General features: G+C 37.1%; 3 protein-coding genes across 7 annotated transcripts; 1 reads left to right on the forward strand and 2 right to left on the reverse strand.

The window, feature by feature from the left end:
- Positions 1-363: 363 nt before the first annotated feature.
- Positions 364-6,447, forward strand: LOC117619192 (phosphomannomutase/phosphoglucomutase). 4 transcript variants are annotated; one of them, XM_034349082.1, is made up of 18 exons: positions 364-501; positions 1,478-1,702; positions 1,965-2,031; positions 2,158-2,341; positions 2,928-2,980; positions 3,147-3,235; positions 3,423-3,659; positions 3,921-3,985; positions 4,124-4,184; positions 4,276-4,393; positions 4,465-4,546; positions 4,646-4,718; positions 4,791-4,852; positions 5,160-5,255; positions 5,422-5,576; positions 5,674-5,770; positions 5,875-5,952; positions 6,021-6,447. In XM_034349082.1, exons 1-18 carry the CDS (start codon positions 495-497, stop codon positions 6,129-6,131), a joined length of 1,860 nt encoding a protein of 619 aa, XP_034204973.1. In that variant the 5' UTR covers positions 364-494; the 3' UTR covers positions 6,132-6,447. The 4 variants fall into 4 exon arrangements, with proteins under 4 accessions (XP_034204973.1, XP_034204976.1, XP_034204974.1 ...); XM_034349083.1 differs by lacking the exon at positions 364-501 and adding an exon at positions 511-666; XM_034349085.1 differs by lacking the exon at positions 1,478-1,702 and having other exon boundaries at positions 378-501.
- Positions 6,448-7,093: 646 nt separating this feature from the next.
- Positions 7,094-9,925, reverse strand: LOC117617096. The gene is made up of 3 exons (XM_034346350.1): positions 9,635-9,925; positions 8,879-9,275; positions 7,094-7,730 (listed from the first exon to the last, which is right to left on the reverse strand). Exons 1-3 carry the CDS (start codon positions 9,834-9,836, stop codon positions 7,442-7,444), a joined length of 888 nt encoding a protein of 295 aa, XP_034202241.1. The 5' UTR covers positions 9,837-9,925; the 3' UTR covers positions 7,094-7,441.
- Positions 9,926-10,311: 386 nt separating this feature from the next.
- Positions 10,312-16,700, reverse strand: LOC117619442 (endoplasmic reticulum metallopeptidase 1). Of its 2 annotated transcripts, none has more exons than XM_034349400.1 (13): positions 16,302-16,700; positions 15,972-16,210; positions 15,521-15,677; positions 14,992-15,069; positions 14,277-14,351; positions 14,074-14,193; positions 13,552-13,716; positions 12,904-13,426; positions 12,626-12,782; positions 12,124-12,233; positions 11,801-11,913; positions 10,921-11,278; positions 10,312-10,789 (listed from the first exon to the last, which is right to left on the reverse strand). In XM_034349400.1, exons 1-13 carry the CDS (start codon positions 16,611-16,613, stop codon positions 10,461-10,463), a joined length of 2,736 nt encoding a protein of 911 aa, XP_034205291.1. In that variant the 5' UTR covers positions 16,614-16,700; the 3' UTR covers positions 10,312-10,460. The 2 variants fall into 2 exon arrangements, with proteins under 2 accessions (XP_034205291.1, XP_034205292.1); XM_034349401.1 differs by having other exon boundaries at positions 15,972-16,197; positions 16,302-16,418.
- Between the last annotated feature and the right edge of the window lie 169 nt (positions 16,701-16,869).

The raw sequence follows: 16,869 nt of genomic DNA on the forward strand, positions 1-16,869 counted from the left end.
AATATGTGGTTAAAGTTAAAAACCTACGTTTTAACATTGAAACATGACAAAAGGTTTTTCTAGACATAGTTTGTCCTCTTTCCAACAAATAATGTTATCGTAAGAAAATAATGTTATCGAAAGGAGGTTGTAACTTAAGTTGATTGCATTTATCGTCCACCAAATATCTTAAGTTCGATCCCTCTTTTTAACTATCACTTATATCAAAAAAACAACACACAAATTTATATTTCTTTTTATGTACATAAAACACCAACTTTATTTCAAGTTAAGGAGATTGTTGGTAGTAGATAGCGTTACTATTTGTTGAAATTAAAACAATAAAATAATTGACGGGAACTTGAAGACAAATAAAGTACAACAAAATAAAATGCAATAGCCAGCTGGCGGGGGCCAAATATATGCATTCACCAACTCTTCCACGGTGTTCTGCTTGTATCCATCGGCTTCTTCGCCTACCTCTCTGAACGAGCGAGCGCAGTTTGGTTTATGAAATGGAAGGTGAAAGTTTTGCTTCTTTCTGTGAAATTTTCATCTAGTATCCATTGTCATAACTTTCCCATTTCATAAATATATCTTCTTTTTTTTAAAGCTCTTCTTTGCTCTGTGGCTTTGTTTTACGACAGTGACGATTTTGATTCAGGGTCAATTCACTTCTTTCTGGATGTATGTAATTAGACAATATAAAGTTGGGTCCTTTAGGAATTAAGTTATTGATAGTTTGAAGTTCAATCCTAGCAGCTAGATTATTGAACATAAACCGGGTGATTGGTTTTTTTTATTTTTATTTTTATTATTTATAAATTTGTATCTGAAGTTGGTTTCGATTATTGCTTAATGAGTAGAATTAGAATATTGATAAAAGAAAACAAAAGTAGGCATTCAATGGTTATTTTAAGTTGTGAACTGTGTTTGGCTGACAGTGGCATGAGGTGCGGTTTATATATTCTGCTCAGATGATACACAATTTCATTCTGCTATTAGCTTGATATGTGCTTTGTTGTTGTGCAATTTTCGATCAAGTAATTATCGCATCGTATGCCACTACTTCAATAACTGTTAGACATGATGCATATTAAGTTTATGACAATTCCTGTAAACTTCAAAGAAGATGATGGCAATTCAAACTCTCCTATTCCAAATGTTAGTGCTCCTATACTGTGATTCAGAATACCGAATATTGTGCAGTTCATCATATTGATAAAGAACTAATTTTAATGAAATTTGGAGATGGGTTTCAATTCAAGGCTCAAAGAAACCTTTAATGCGTTATTTGTTTATAATTTATGTGGTAGTCATATGCTAGACCCTAAATTTGCATCAAAGGATTGGAGATTGCTGTCTTATAGTCTGAAATGATGAATGACAAACAGCTATTTACACTCGCGAGGAAAAATGCAAGAGAAATAACATAATAAACTACCTTTATTAATATTATGACCGTGAAAACTGATAAAATTGTAAAACTTCTATGCAGCAATGTCAGGGAAGATTGTTGAAAATGTTTCTGTGTCACAGTGCTACCAACTAAGTAGGAAGTTCGACACCCATTATCAAAGGGACAACTTTGCCCCTTTTATGCGCAACATGCTTCCCTTCCAGCGAGGGAAGTTAGCATGGACTGCCATTCCTTCCATGCAGTTGCGCAACTTCTCAAAATACCAGAGCAGTTTTGTAAACCGAAGAACTGTTCACTGCAACGGTCTGTTCTAGACTCTCATTATCAAGGTTGATATCAGATGCAAAATTAGTGTTCTAGACTTCCTTAGAGTACTTACTCTTGTATTTTATCCTCATCATAAAAAAAATAATTTCTTTGGCATTGGGGGCATTTTTATTTAGTTGTTTGACAGCCCAGGTTGCAAGTGAAATTTTTATTTTTGGATCTCTTACCAACTTTCCCATTATGGTTCTATAATTGTTACCTTTTAGATTATTATATTCATTTGGGATTTTCTTTGCAGCTGCTCCATCTACCGCCGCGGTGCCAAATTTTGACAAAGTTGATTTTCTGAAGCTTCAAAATGGAAGGTGACAACTGATGCCACCTACAGTGTTCTTCCAATTAAAAAAGTTCTAACTTTCTGGGCGCATCACAGCTTTAATAATTATTGATCTGATGTATATTTCTTTGTGCACTGATGTTCTCATACACAGCGATATTCGAGGTGTTGCTGTTGCTGGTGTTGAAGGAGAAGCACTCAATCTGACTGAACCTGTTTCAGAAGCAATAGCGGCTGGTTTTGCTGCATGGCTATGGGAAAAGAAGAAAGCTGATGGCTCACGACGTTTGAGCATTTCTGTTGGCCATGATTCTCGAATATCTGCGAAAAAGTTAGAGGTATGTCCTAAATTTGGCATTATATTGGAGTTTGGCTTATGTTTTATATTTCTAATATTTAAGTTTTTGGACTTATAAGTTAAATATGCTTTATGTGTTACACACTTTCTTGAGTATATGTTTTACCAAGTGTCTTTTCAGTGCTTCATTTGGATAAGATTTTAGCAATAAATTTGTAAACTTAAACATGACAACTATTGTTCAAATTGGAAAAACAAAGAAAAAATAGATTTTGGGAACTTGAAATTGCAGGTTCATTAGAGGAGGACCCATATGAAAGTAAAAATATCTTGTTTGTTATGTTCATCAAGCATAGTTGTCCTGTTTAGGTCAAAATGGGTGTACTGCTTAGATTTTTTGGATTAGTAACCTGTCTCATATTTAGTTTCTGATAACTTTCGGTGTTGTACGAAATTTAACAGAATTAGACTTTTGGAAAGATACTTTACTGGCCTCTATGTGTTAAAGATGATGCATTGAAAAGTTCCACACTAAATAATTCAAAAACATATCTGGAAATTCTTACTGATAACTACTTTTATTTAAGCATTGAAAATTTAGGTCAATTTGATAAATTATTTTCCAGGATGCAATTTCACGAGGAATTGCTGGTGCCGGTCTGGATGTTGTTCAATATGGGTAGGTGATGAATTTCTATGATTTTATTTTGTTGATAAACTCTTTTGCATCTGCAAAGGTAATGACTATTTGGATTGGAAGTCATGTTGCATGAAGATGGCCTATGTATGACCAGTTAAGTGTTGATTGCTCCGGATATTGATCAAAACTGTTTTTCATTATGTAGACTGGCATCCACACCAGCAATGTTTAATAGCACAGTAACTGAAGATGATGCTTTCTTATGTCCTGTCGATGGATCTATTATGATAACAGGTACGGTACACATGTTCACGTGCAAACTATGTGATATCATGCCACTTAGAGTTCTGGTCTTATTGTTTCTCCATAATGAGATATCGCAGGAGCAAGTTCTGGCATACTTTTGGAGATTATATTTTTTATTTTCTATAAGTTTGGCTTCCCCTGATGTAAAGTCTAATATATTGTATTGTTTCAACAGCAAGTCATTTGCCTTACAACAGGAATGGGTTCAAATTTTTCACAAATGCTGGAGGGCTCGGGAAAGCTGACATTAAAAACATCTTAGAGCGTGCTGCAGATATATATAATAAATTTACAGCAGAAGGGTTGACGAGTTCAAAAGGAAAAGCAGTTGCATCCGTAAAGAGAGTTGATTACATGAATGTATATACATCTGATCTTGTAAAGGCAGTTCGCAAAGCTGCAGGAAATATAGGTACCAAGTCTATGAAATCATGATTTTGGTAGAAATATTTTGCAGATGATCACTTCATCCCTAACATGAAGTGTGATGTTGGTTATACTTGACTTGTTTGTTCAGTATCCAACACCCTTAGCTCCTGCATCTATAGAAATTTTGTTACTATTAATATTTTATTAGGATTCTTCCATTTAATTTTCTGTGATCACCACTTTCATTGCCCTTTCATTTAAAAGACTGTCCTTTCAATTGTTTTGTGCTGTTATATAATCTCAGAGAAGCCACTGGAAGGGTTCCATATTGTAGTTGATGCAGGGAATGGAGCAGGAGGATTTTTTGCTGTAAGTTTTCTTATTTTGGATATTGTTTTTTTACTTCATGGCTGTAACACTCTACTGATAGCCATTTATACGGCTACCATGGTAAAAGGGAGCTAACTCTCATCAAGTTGATCAGGTTTATTATTTCAATGATATCAGGCAAAAGTGCTTGAACCTCTTGGGGCAGTCACTTCTGGTAGTCAGTTCTTGGAGCCAGATGGTAATATTGATTATTGAACGCTGGGATATTTAAGTTGTTTATTCAGGGATCGGATTTTTTTTTAAAATTTTAAAGTTTGTTCTTGGTTCAGGTATGTTCCCAAATCATATTCCAAACCCAGAGGACAAAACTGCAATGGAAGCTATCACCCAAGCAGTCCTTGATAACAAGGCTGATTTGGGGATCATATTTGATACAGACGTCGATAGGTAAGTTTCTACTGACCCATAAAACATTTTTACTCTATTGGTTGCCTCTTTCTGATAAGTGTTTCTTTTAGATCCGCTGCTGTGGATTCAACCGGCCTTGAGTTCAATCGTAATCGTCTCATTGCCTTAATGTCTGCCATTGTTCTTGAGGAAGTAAGATTTGTCTTCTTATTTTCATCAAGGCTCTTGTATTTCAATATGACATTTTATCTATTTCCTCTATTGATGACTATTTTTTGTTTTTTTTCCTAGCATCCTGGAACAACTATTGTTACAGATAGTGTGACTTCAGATGGTCTTACCACATTTATTGAGAAGAAACTTGGTATGAGGAAAACTGAAAATGGTATACTTCTCTTGTTGTATTGAATGACTGATAATTAGCAATTTCTTGTAGGGGGGAAGCACCATCGTTTCAAAAGAGGCTACAAGAATGTCATTGATGAAGCTATTCGTTTGGTGAGAAAGACTGTCTAGTTATCTTGTTCACACCATTTATGATTTATAAAAACGAATAAGGAATAGAAGAAGACCTTGCATCCAACCCCTAGACATGTTCTTTCAAATATTCATTTTTTATTTTGTTTCTGTTCCTTTTGATCTTTGCATAGTGTTTTCCTTATGCATATTGTTTTCTTTATTCTAAACGTGCATGTAAAATAAACTGTTATATCCCACCTTTCATTCTAGCGAGCATTGTGTTAATAATTCTTGTCTTATTGTGTATTCTTTTATGCTTTTCAACTGAAGTAGATATTGATTACAGAACTCCGTCGGTGAGGAATCTCATCTGGCTATTGAGACTAGTGGCCATGGAGCTCTCAAGGAAAACCATTGGCTTGATGATGGTGCATACCTCATGGTAGGCAATTAATGTAACACTATAGTAGGGCCTCCTTTACATGTTGGATTGATTGACATACAATCCCGTGATCTATAAAATTTGCACATAAATCTTTGTCTTTCTGGTGGGATTTGTTGCTACTACTCCTGCTGTTTGAATTCACCCTCTATGGCATTATGTGCAGGTCAAAATTTTAAATAAAATTGCTTCAGCCCGAGCTTCAGGGCAGACTGGTGGCAGCAAAGTTTTGACTGGTCTTTTAGAAGGTCTTCAGGAACCAGCTTTTTCAGTGGAATTGAGATTAAAGATTAATCAAAGTCATCAAGATCTTAAAGGAGGGTATGCTACTAAATCTGAGACTCTTTTAAGAGTTTGTTCTGTGCGTCTATGTGCATGGGTATTTGCTTTGTAATTGCTGATAAATTGATGCTTCTAGATCTTTCCGAGACTATGGAGAAGCAGTTTTGAAACATTTGGAGAACTATATTGACTCAGATCCAAAGCTTCAAAAAGCACCTGTTAACTATGAAGGGGTAAGTTTCTTAGTGGTTAACGTTGACTTTATTGCGTCCGTTTCCATTTTGGTTAGTACTTGGTATATTTCACTCATGCTCCCCCAACTTACTCTGGGAAACAGGTCCGAGTTTCCAGCTATGGCGGGTGGTTTCTTCTTAGACTCTCACTTCATGATCCTGTACTTCCCCTCAACATAGAGGTAGGCATAACTCATCACTTGCAATCATTTCTAAATGTACTGCAACTGATACAATTTTTACACTGCAGGCACCAAGCAACAATGACGCTGTGTTACTTGGAAATGTTGTGCGTGCTGCTTTGAAGGAGTTCTCAGCTTTGGATACATCTGCTTTAGACAAATTTGTCCAGGCATCGTAAACCTTAGGTATATTCAAGTTGGAAATCCTTCGGCATCTTCATGGCTCGAGATGTACTTCCTTTTGTTCGGGCGTTCTGCAACTTTGGCATTGGTTGTTACTTGTTAGGCACCACAGGATCTTGAAGACATTTGTCCACGAATGGTACTAGAACCCACTGTACAAAAATTGAGTTTACCTTTGAGGTTTTGAGTTATAAACACGTAAATAAAGTGGAATTCTAAGTGGCATCTAGTGAGATTTTCTATCTGCTTGTCCATGGTAATAAGTTGCAATTTTGATTTGGTTTCAATACGAGCCTTGAGACATTACTCTTCCTTTATTCTCTACTTTTCAGATTTTGAGTTGATGTAGTACAGCCCTAGCTGTTAAGCACTCAAACATTAGAACATAGAAGAATATAAGAGATCAAGGAGATGAAAATATAGATCGAAAGACAAAAGAAAGGGCAGAACAGTAGAACAAGAAGAATATCGGAGGTTGAGGAGATGAAAATATAGATCGAAGGGTGAAAGAAAGGATCGAAATCAGAGAACCGAGAAGGAAGAACAAAAATCACATAGTTTTAAGAGAAGGTTTACTCAATATTCAAATCTGAATTTTAAAGAACTACACGGTTATTTATAGCAAACTAAAATCTAGACATAATAGGATAAAAATCCCTTGTTTAAACAGAAATCCTAACCCAGATAAAATAGGAAACTTGAAACTATAAATCCGAAAATTTGGAAAAGTAGAAATCCTACTATAATTGGGAAAACTAAAGAAATTAGAAAACTAACAAATATATTAGGAAACTAATAAATTTAAATCCTATGCGTCCTGCATCATGAGTACTAGAAATCTCTTTTTAGTACCGTGGTTGTCCTTGGTTTTGGTTTGAAATCTCGTCCCCCCTTGCCGAGGGTTGAAGAAAACTAATTATTTTTTATTATAAGAAAAACTGCAATTATGCGGCCATCGTTAGGAAGATCATTTGGTGCATATAAAACCAGTCGTGTAACAGTTGATTTTGGAGGATGGTAGAAGTATACCTTCACAACATATGAAGAACGGGGGCAGGGGTGCCCATACCTGCCCCACCAAATATCATCTTCCTGAACTTGTTGCCAGGGCTTTACAAATTAGCGTTGATCCAACAAAAAATACAGTCATTGACAGAGTGCAATGCCACTAGACTTTTAGCCACACCCTTTTGCTTACATAATTTATGTACAACCTATGCTCAAACATCCTATTTCTTTTTAGTTTTTCCCTTCGGCGTGTCTTTCTTGTCTGTCTTATTAGTTCTTCGCATGTTCCTAAAATAGTCTAAGTAGCAGCCTTGGTGTTGAGAAGCTTCATCATGAAGTTGAACCTAACATCCGGAGCGGTCTTCGGCTGGGGCCAGTTTGCTCCTTCAGGCACCTTAATGCTTCTGAAACCCTGGCCTTTGTACAGCTTTATAGCCCCAGGATTGTTTAAGTCACAGTGCAACGCAATGGCACGGCAATCCCAGCTCCTGGCTTGAGCTTCTGCCTTTGCTATTAGCCTCTTAGCTATACCTCTTCGTCGAAATCTCTCCCGGACAGCAACATTTGATACGTATGCAACTCCAGTCCTGCAATTAAAACATCCATACATTTGTGTAAATAAGAATATATGCTAGATGAACCTAATTTCAGAAATATATATTGACCTCAAATGAAACTTGCCATACTTTATAATGAACATTTAAAGTCAACCAGTAAAGGGGTTGTTTTAAAATTGAACTCTCATATGTTACAACTGAATAACATGCTTAGCTCTCTCTTTTATTTTTGAGGCTGATGGTTGTTCTAGGCAATTGGGTTTAGCCACCCCATTATCACTTCCAATGTATCAGATGAATCAGAGATATCAGATGAATTAGAGAGTTCTTCCCACTCTCAGCAACTAGCTTTCTGACAGTCTGGATGTATAACTCAATACGTATGCACACACAAGAAAAGAATATTTGAGCTGCAGCAGCTGATGCACTGAAGTGAACCGGACACAGCCATACGTAAATGGATATGGAAGGAAACAGGGTTGGGGTGAGGTAGAGCTTGGCTTGCCATCCCATCCTGATACCTTTTCTTATTTCTCTCTAATATTCTCAACGCATCCTAAATGCATAATGTAAGCCCACATCAAACTATCTTATTAGTACACATAACATTACAATATAGCATAAGCACCATAAATCAAAAGGAAAAGCAAAATGGAAGACTAAGCATTAAAATATTCATATATTTATATTTATAAGAACTACTCTAGGCTCCAGTGAATATTTTGGAGTAGAGCCTCTGTTTGACAGCAAGAAACATCCATAAAACGGGCAAGCTGAAGATCCTGGTTTTGAACCTCAGTAATGGGAGGGGACTAGTACTGGAGGTAAAAAGAAGTATGGGGAACCAAATAAATTCCAATGCAAGGACTAGACTTCGTCCAGCTGACGAAAGCTATCTGTGGTTCCAGACTAATTAGTGAAGAACACAACAGATGAATAATCTAACCAAAAGTTGAAGATCTTGTTCTTTCCGTTTTTAACTAATAATTGTTTGATATTACAGGTCGGAAAGTTATTTCACATAATAAGATGATAAACATCTGGTGTTCTACATGAAGTTACACAAGGTCAAGAAAAATGTATTTTCATCAGCTTCATCCAAAATTTAACTGTACTTGTAAACTAGATGGCTGCACGAGCTTTAAAAAGAAAACCTCTTGAAAGTGCAATGAACTCACCTTCTTTGCCGGAGAGGTCCTTTTCTAGGAAGAAAATCAGCAACAGTATCCACTGTCAATATCCCAGCCACATACCTCCTATTGAGACTGAACTTCCCATCAAAACCACCAATCTTGAAATCTTCACTTCCAAAGAGAAAAGTCTCATCAATAGAGTTGCCAATGACAGCAACGAGACAAGTCCTTTTGCAACCATTTGGCAAAGAAAATCCGGCTAGCATCGCTACCAGCCGGTCAATCCGCAGAACAAAATCTAAAGGGAAAGAATATTCAGGGAAGAAAGAGCTGCAGTGAGTCTCAGCCACCTCCCAACAGTCCTCTAACCTGGCCTCCCGGACAACAATCTCGGGAGACACTGTTGGAAATAAATCAGCCACTTGACTGGCTCTGCATACTCCTACAAGCAAAAACAAGAATTATCGAAATGGGATTTCAACACCCAAGTTCCAATTTGAGTATATAATGGACAATCATTCAGCTCCACTATTTCTTACTATAAAAAGATCATATTTTTTTCCCCTGCTCTAGACCTCTGTAAAATTGCCAAAAGAAATCAGAAAAAACCAAAAGGAAAATGAAATCCAATCCTGATGATCATTCATATGTACATGCGTCTGCAACCCAATAGAGAAGTCAACACAACTAAAATTGACAAAAAACCCAAAACTGCCAACAATAGTTCACATAAACCAACATAGTCTTACATAGAAATCGAAGTATATATGTAACAAAAGACAGAAACTTGGGTGTACCCACCAGATTTGGAGAAGGAAAGAAAAGAGAAATCATCATCCTCAGTGGAGGTGGAGGTGGAGGCAGGAACCCTAGAAGAAGTAGAAGTAGAAGTAAGAGGAAGTGGGTTTGGTCTCTTGAGGTTGAGACTGTTGAGAAAGGTGGTTTTGGAGGAGCTGTTTATGGAGGTTGGGGATACTGATATTCCCAACGGTATGGTCCGCATTTCTTGGACTCTGTGTTTTGTGTCTCTCTCCCTATCAGCAACCGCAGATTCTTTCTTTTTGGGTGTTTGTTTCAGTTATGAGACTTCTGAGGGGCACCACTGTGTTGTTGACGCCAAAATTAACTAAGTTACCTAACCTTCACTCCACACGTGTGCTGTGTGGGAATTGAATCTCTGCTTCTTTCATTTCACTTCGGTTAAAAGTTAAAACCCATGTTTTTTTTTTACTTCGTTTTGTTAAACGGATAAAATCCAAGTTCTGTGGTGTAAGTTTAAGCCTGTAAATGGTGAAGATATTGTTGTCATAAGAATGTTTGTAGGTTTCACATGCAAATCTTGGATGCGTACAGGTAATGTCTGTACTCAGACAAAAAAAAAACAGGTAATGTCTCTACGGAAACCAAAAGGTTTTAATAGCATTTGGATGATTGTGTATTTGGAGCATCATGGAATTCACCATCTCTTCGCCACCAACTATATTAAAAACCCATACCATTCAATAAATAAATAAACTTGTGTGGCTGCTTATACATAATTCATTTTCTTTACTTGAATCTGAAAGTTCCTGTGTAATTGGAAGTAAAAGTTGTAAGTTACATTCCTGGGGTATGAGATTCAACGGACCTAAAAGTTAACAGGAAGGTTACTTAAAAATGCAAAGGTGTGGGGGGACGTGGACTTGCCGAACTGTGAACACCAAGGAGGAAGCTTAGAAAGAACTCTGTCAACTTTAGGAGTTACTATGTCCATATCAGTTCTTAACTTTAGAAGGGGAGCGCCCTCCTCTCTCTTCCCTTCCACCTTGTGATCCAACCGAGTAGAGTTTTTCATCCAGAAGAGTGTCAGATCGAACCTCGTCGGTGCATTCTTTCCCCCGGAAAACTGCATAATGTGCCACCCATCTACACTGCTCATGTCACCAACCAAAACCAATTCCTCTGAGCTTCCTGCATCTGCGGTTATAAAAACTTGAGAGAGCTAAAACAAGAGGGCAGTATAAAACTAAGTGGTACAAAACTGAACTCTTCAGCTTAGCACTCCATTACAAACACGAGTATCAAAATTGTGAGATAAAATAATGTACCTTTGAATGTGAAATCTTCTATTTCATCAGCATTGATAGCAAGAGTCCATCGTGTTGAACCTTTTGTATCAATTACCACTCGTGTTATTCTTTCATCACCATGAGTATCACTATCGACGTGCATTGTGGGAACATCTGATTCACTCCACCCACTGTCAGTGCCATCAAAGGTCCAGCAACTGTATTTGACTGAAAATGTTACCAGATCAACAACTTTATCTCTACCGCATCTGAAACCTTCATTGATTTGCTCAACCTCCTTTGTCAATTTCCCAGGAGTAGAAGAAAACAGAGACACATAGGATCTAGGATCTTGTTTTTCATCGAAGCTTCTTGTCATATCTACAACATGAACAACCTGAGAACAATAAAGTATTTATAAATGAATGGTTGCACAGACATAAACTCACATAGCCAGGGTAATCGCTGGAAGGCTCCAACACCCTAAAATATGTCGTGTAATCAAACCAGCAGTATCGACCTCATTTTTCAATTTAGGAGCTATTTAATGACAATCAAAACCACTAAAATTGTCTTCACTGAAAACAACCAAAAGCACTAAAACTGTGTTCATTGAAAAGTATATTGCCTTACCCAACAACTGTTTTAGTTTTCTGTTATTAAAACCCTTTGTGAAAAGTTTATTTGCATTGGTCATGCATTTTTCGTTTTCTACAAACTCTGAAGATGAAAGCCTCGGCTCAATATATTTTAATCTATGAATCTTAATTTCTTTTAAAAAGAGACAGAGACTTTGTTAGAACGGAGTCATATCCAATTAACAGGACGAACAAAATAATCCCAACTAGACTTTTTCATTAACATCATGAGTTACACAGAGGAAAACAGCTTTATGAGCTAGGTAGTGACAGAAACATACATTTACAGCTCTGGATGTGTCTTTGGTAAATGGTGGAATGATACCCAATGATACAACAGCAAGTGAGAGGCCAAACAGCAAGCAAGTTGAAAGCACAATCGATTTCTTGGCACCTAGAGAGAAATTGCGACGAATCATACTAGTTAATTTAAATATAAAACAAGGCGGTGAATTTATCTCCTCAAAAGTAATTCAATATATATGGCACTATACACTTGACTCGAGAGCTCAACTAAACTGTAAAAACCCAACATATTTAATTCAATATATTGCACCATCCACTTGAGAGTTCAACTACAATGTAAAAGGAGATAAACAGAAACCTGGAAGATGAATATATGAAAGGAGATAGACCAAAGTTAGGCACATGACAGCAGCAACATAAGTGGCAACTATAACATTCCCCAGCCAGTCAGGAGTGCCACCGGGGTTCCTGTAAGCAAATACAAGGAAGGTACATAGTTACTTTTCCAAATGTATGGAGAATTAAGCAAAAACACTTCAATTTTCAAAGTTGGTATGGAGAGATCACACTGAGGAAAAACAAAAACTGAGGATGTCATCTGGCTGAATGTGCAAAAACCTACAAAGAATTGCTTACACAAACAGACCATGGAATTCCATCATACACAAGGTATCTGATGACACCATGAGTTGTTGCTCTGCAGGCTTTCATAAAAACCATTGTTTCATTTCCAAATATATCTCAAGTGGCATGGACTGTAAAATTGTCCAAAAATACTTCTTACAAACGTGACTTCGAATAAATCCACTTCTTAAGAGTTATATCATGCTTGTGGATTACTAGAGAATCACAAAATTTACCTGTCAAGTCGAACCACAGTCCCAATTATTGTTCCAGCCAGGCGAATAAATCCGCCAGCAGAAATTAATATTGGTACAGCTAATCCTATCAGCAGGGTTGCAAGTTTGAGTGGCTTGGGAAATCGAGCTGGAGTCAGAGTCGCTTCAAGAAAGCCATCTGAATAGTAGTGTACAAAATTAGTTGAAAGCAAATCCTAAACTAACAAACATGCTTCTCATCAAACGCATGGTTAAATCGAATATGGGTCAAGCTAAGATGGCAGTAAATATAAACTCACAAGCGAATGCTGGTGGAACCAACCAAAAAAGAGCCAAATAAGATGATCCAATTTTGTAATAGGTTCCCAAAATGAGGAGAATGAGCCACTGAAGAGATCCAGATTTATAGAGCCATCTTTCAGCCTCTGATTTAATCAAATCAGCTTGAATAACAGGTGAGATCTGTTTCTTCTTGTCGTATACATTTGACAAATGCGTGTGCAGAATAAGATAACCCAAATATTGACCGGTTAATGCCCCAAGAAGAGCAGGAGCGGCAAATAACCCGACTACCAGCCATGGGTTTGCAACATATGGCACTGGTGAAGAAGATATTAGGGGTATAATGAAAGCAGCAAGAACAGAGAAACTCAATGCGAATATCCACATAAGGATAACACTAAAACATGACAAGGCCAATGAAATTGCAGCAGGATAACCACCCATAAGCAATGATGTAGTCCATATTAGAAGTGATTGAGCTATCACTGACTTATGAAGCATATTTGCAAAGTGTTGACGATAGACGACCATATATGTCCCCTGGGATTTCCACAAGGGTTAGAATCACATTGCAAACTTGAACTATTAAGGTCTCAGGAGGCCGCATGATTAAAACCAAAACCATCTAAGCAAAGAAACAAAGAAAAAGAAAGTAAGGAAGATACCAAAATGTCAAAATATACAGCAGTGCTCTGGCCCTTATTATCCTCTTCTACCATTGTATTGACTTTTGGAAGATGAGAGGATGCAGCAATCTTAAGCAGAAAAGCAAGCATATTTTCTCCAAGATGTTGAAGAGATCCTAATTTAAGAAGCTCTAATTTGTCATTCTGCAAGATAAGAAAAATATAGAGTAAACAATGAATTCAACTTGGAAAACCAACTTAAGTCCCAGTGCCTTTCCCCATTGGCAGGTTGTTAGTTGGTGTCCATTTTTGCAAGCAATACTCTTGGTTAACATTAATAATTAAATAGATGGAACCTTAAAGCCATTCCCGTCTTCAAAAGCATATAAAGCTACATGTAGGACATGTGGGCTAAGCACTAACTAACGTACTAATTCCTTACTGTAAATCTCACACCGCTAATGAGAATAGACTTGGGATCTCCTTTTTAAAATATGAAATGCAAAAAGAACTTTTCCAGATATTCCAAAAAAAAGGGGCAAAAGGGAAGATAAATATAACCTTTGTATGGTATACTGCAGTATTATCAGCGTAAGCGAAGTCAAGACCTGAAAGACCAGCAACCTCTCTGTATACTTGGAAATCTGTTGCAGATTTTATGGCTCCAGAAGAAAATATATCCTGCAGCACCGAGATTTGAGTATTTTTCCCAAGTACATACACATAAAAACTATATCAAAAATATCAAAAAAATAATTACAAACCTGTGCTATAATTTGGCCAGATGGGTATTTTGCTACTGCGGCAAAAGTCTCGATAGGCCAAGGATCAGGACCAGCCTATCAAATGAAGGAATATTCATAAGGGAAAAATTAAGCTAAAACACATTTTGATATGTAGACTCACTTCAAAAGAATAAGAAGAGATAGATTTAAAGTAAAAAGATCACATCAGTCATTTACAATACTTCTTTGAAAGTAGAGTACGCTATAAACTCCTAGTAATAGGACAACCACAAGTGAACGATCTGATCAATTTCATAACATGATGCAGAAGCACTTTGAAATTTACACTGCATGACAAATGTTAGACGCAGCCTAACACGGTTATAGGTAATTGTGTTTAAATTGCCAATACCAAGGCACTTGCCGACATCGAAATTGGAAAACAAGTTTAAGTTACAAGTCCTTTCTATCAGGTTCTCAGATATATGGACGGCACAAATCAACAAGAGAACCCAACTTTGACACGGTGATAATATAATTTTATATGTATAATGTCATGAAACTAGAAAAAATAGCAATTTTATCATGTCCTACAGTTTGTGGTACTAGAAAAATCTGACACCTTAACACGCCCCACCTGACACAGTTTCTATGGAGGTCATTTACATAGAATATACAGTATCAAGCACATAAATCATATCTCATAGGACATGTAAAATTGCAACAATAAGTGAATTCTCATTACAAACCTTACCTGAAATATGCCAGACTTCCCTCCAATACCCATGGCCTCCAAATCAATAGCCAGACGAATCGATTTACTCCATGGATGCTGCACCAATAAAGTCAGAAAGAAATGTGTAAGAGATAAGTTTTAAAAAATACAATTTTCCAGAACAGACGGAGATACAACATATTTACACAGAGTAAAACTGCTTACTGAAAATATATATATATATATATATGCTTACTGAACTTTATAATTTAGATCTTCTGTATCTTAGAAACTGATGCATGAACTAAACAACTTTTTCACTGTGTGCTTGTCTGTTGCTGTGTTTCTTAGAATACAAATAGATAATCAATTTTAATCATTCAAAGAGAGATTTAAGTCTCGCAAATGACTAAATTTCAAAATCAAACAACATTAGGCATCTTACACTAGAAAATGGAATAGAATGATTGTATGACCTCATCATATAAAGTATTTGGCTATAGCATAGAACAACTCCGCTCGGCTGCTGAAGCTGTGAGAGAGAGAGAGAGAGAGAGTCCATATTTACCTGAGTTATAAAGCTATGAGCACCATTTAGACCCTCCTCCTCCCCAGTATTAAACAAAAATATAACAGCATGCTTAAATCCATGAGCCCACTGGGAAATTCCACGAGCAAGTTCCAACATGACAGCTACACAAGAACTGCAATCTCCAGCCCCTCCCCTGAAACGTGTATGGTAATTTCCTCCAAGTGTCAAATAAAGACTCTAAGACTTGTTATTGTGGGAGCTTAAAGGGTATGCCATCAAATTCAGCTAGTGAAAGTACGCTCAAAGGCCATGACTTGAACCTAAAACTTACAACCTATATTGATTTGAAAATCCAACAATCCATGTAGTTCTTATTCACACAATTTGCCAACATGGTATTTCAGGTAGCAACAAAGTTCATCACTTTGATACGGAAAAACCAAAAAAGCAATGTAATTTGAGATTCAATAAGATGAAGAGAGCATACGTTGAGAAGACAGTGTCAATGTGAGAAGATACCAGAATGGCATTATCTACTGCTTCCGGTGCATACTTTGGCAAAATTCTTATAATTATGTGATTTAGATCCGAATAAACTAGTGTTCTGCCCTTAAACAAGCCGCCAGCCATACGATTTGCTCCTGATTTGGCAGTGAACGAGTCCACTTCGACATCAACCTCCCAGTGAGCAGTTTTCTTGATCTTCTCAGCTTCTGCCAAAACATACTGTGGTGAAAACCCATGTTAAACCCAAGATTGATTTTTTTCACAACAATTCAATAATTATGGGATTCATGAGGCAATAAGAACTAAGAACCTGGAGAGCTAGATGAAGAGCATCAGAGCCAACAGAGTGAGGACCCAATTGGGTCAAGGCCTTGACGTGTTCCAGTGCAGAAAACTCAGAAAAGCCTCTCTTTCCTGCCTGCTCAGCTGTCAGAGGCGCAGGCAGGCTCTCGAACTGGTAATGAAAAACACTCCAAGAGCCGTAGGCGATGGCCAAGAACAAGGTGAGCCAAACAAAGGGTGATCTCTGAGGCCTCTGTGCAACCCATGAAGGGGCAATTGGTTCTTCACTCACTTCTGGTTTGGTGGTCGCTGCTGACGTGCTCTGGGGCCTCCGTCGCATTGTGAACTCTCGTCCAAATATCTAGAATTTTTGTGATTGAAACTTTTGAATGCGTTCTGTACTCTAGTCGGTCAATCTAAAAGTCAGCTATCCTTTTTTTATTCGAACGTGACACTCTTTAAGTGGACCGGATTTTAATCCTTATAAGATCAGAATTCGATGTAATTAATTAGTGAAATATGAACTATGATATCAATTTCATAATTTGATTAAGATTTGTATTCTATGATTTTTAACTATATTTTTCTTTTCAATT

This window comes from Prunus dulcis, chromosome 2 (genome assembly GCF_902201215.1).
Source record: "Prunus dulcis chromosome 2, ALMONDv2, whole genome shotgun sequence".
NCBI classification, from domain to species: domain Eukaryota; kingdom Viridiplantae; phylum Streptophyta; class Magnoliopsida; order Rosales; family Rosaceae; genus Prunus; species Prunus dulcis.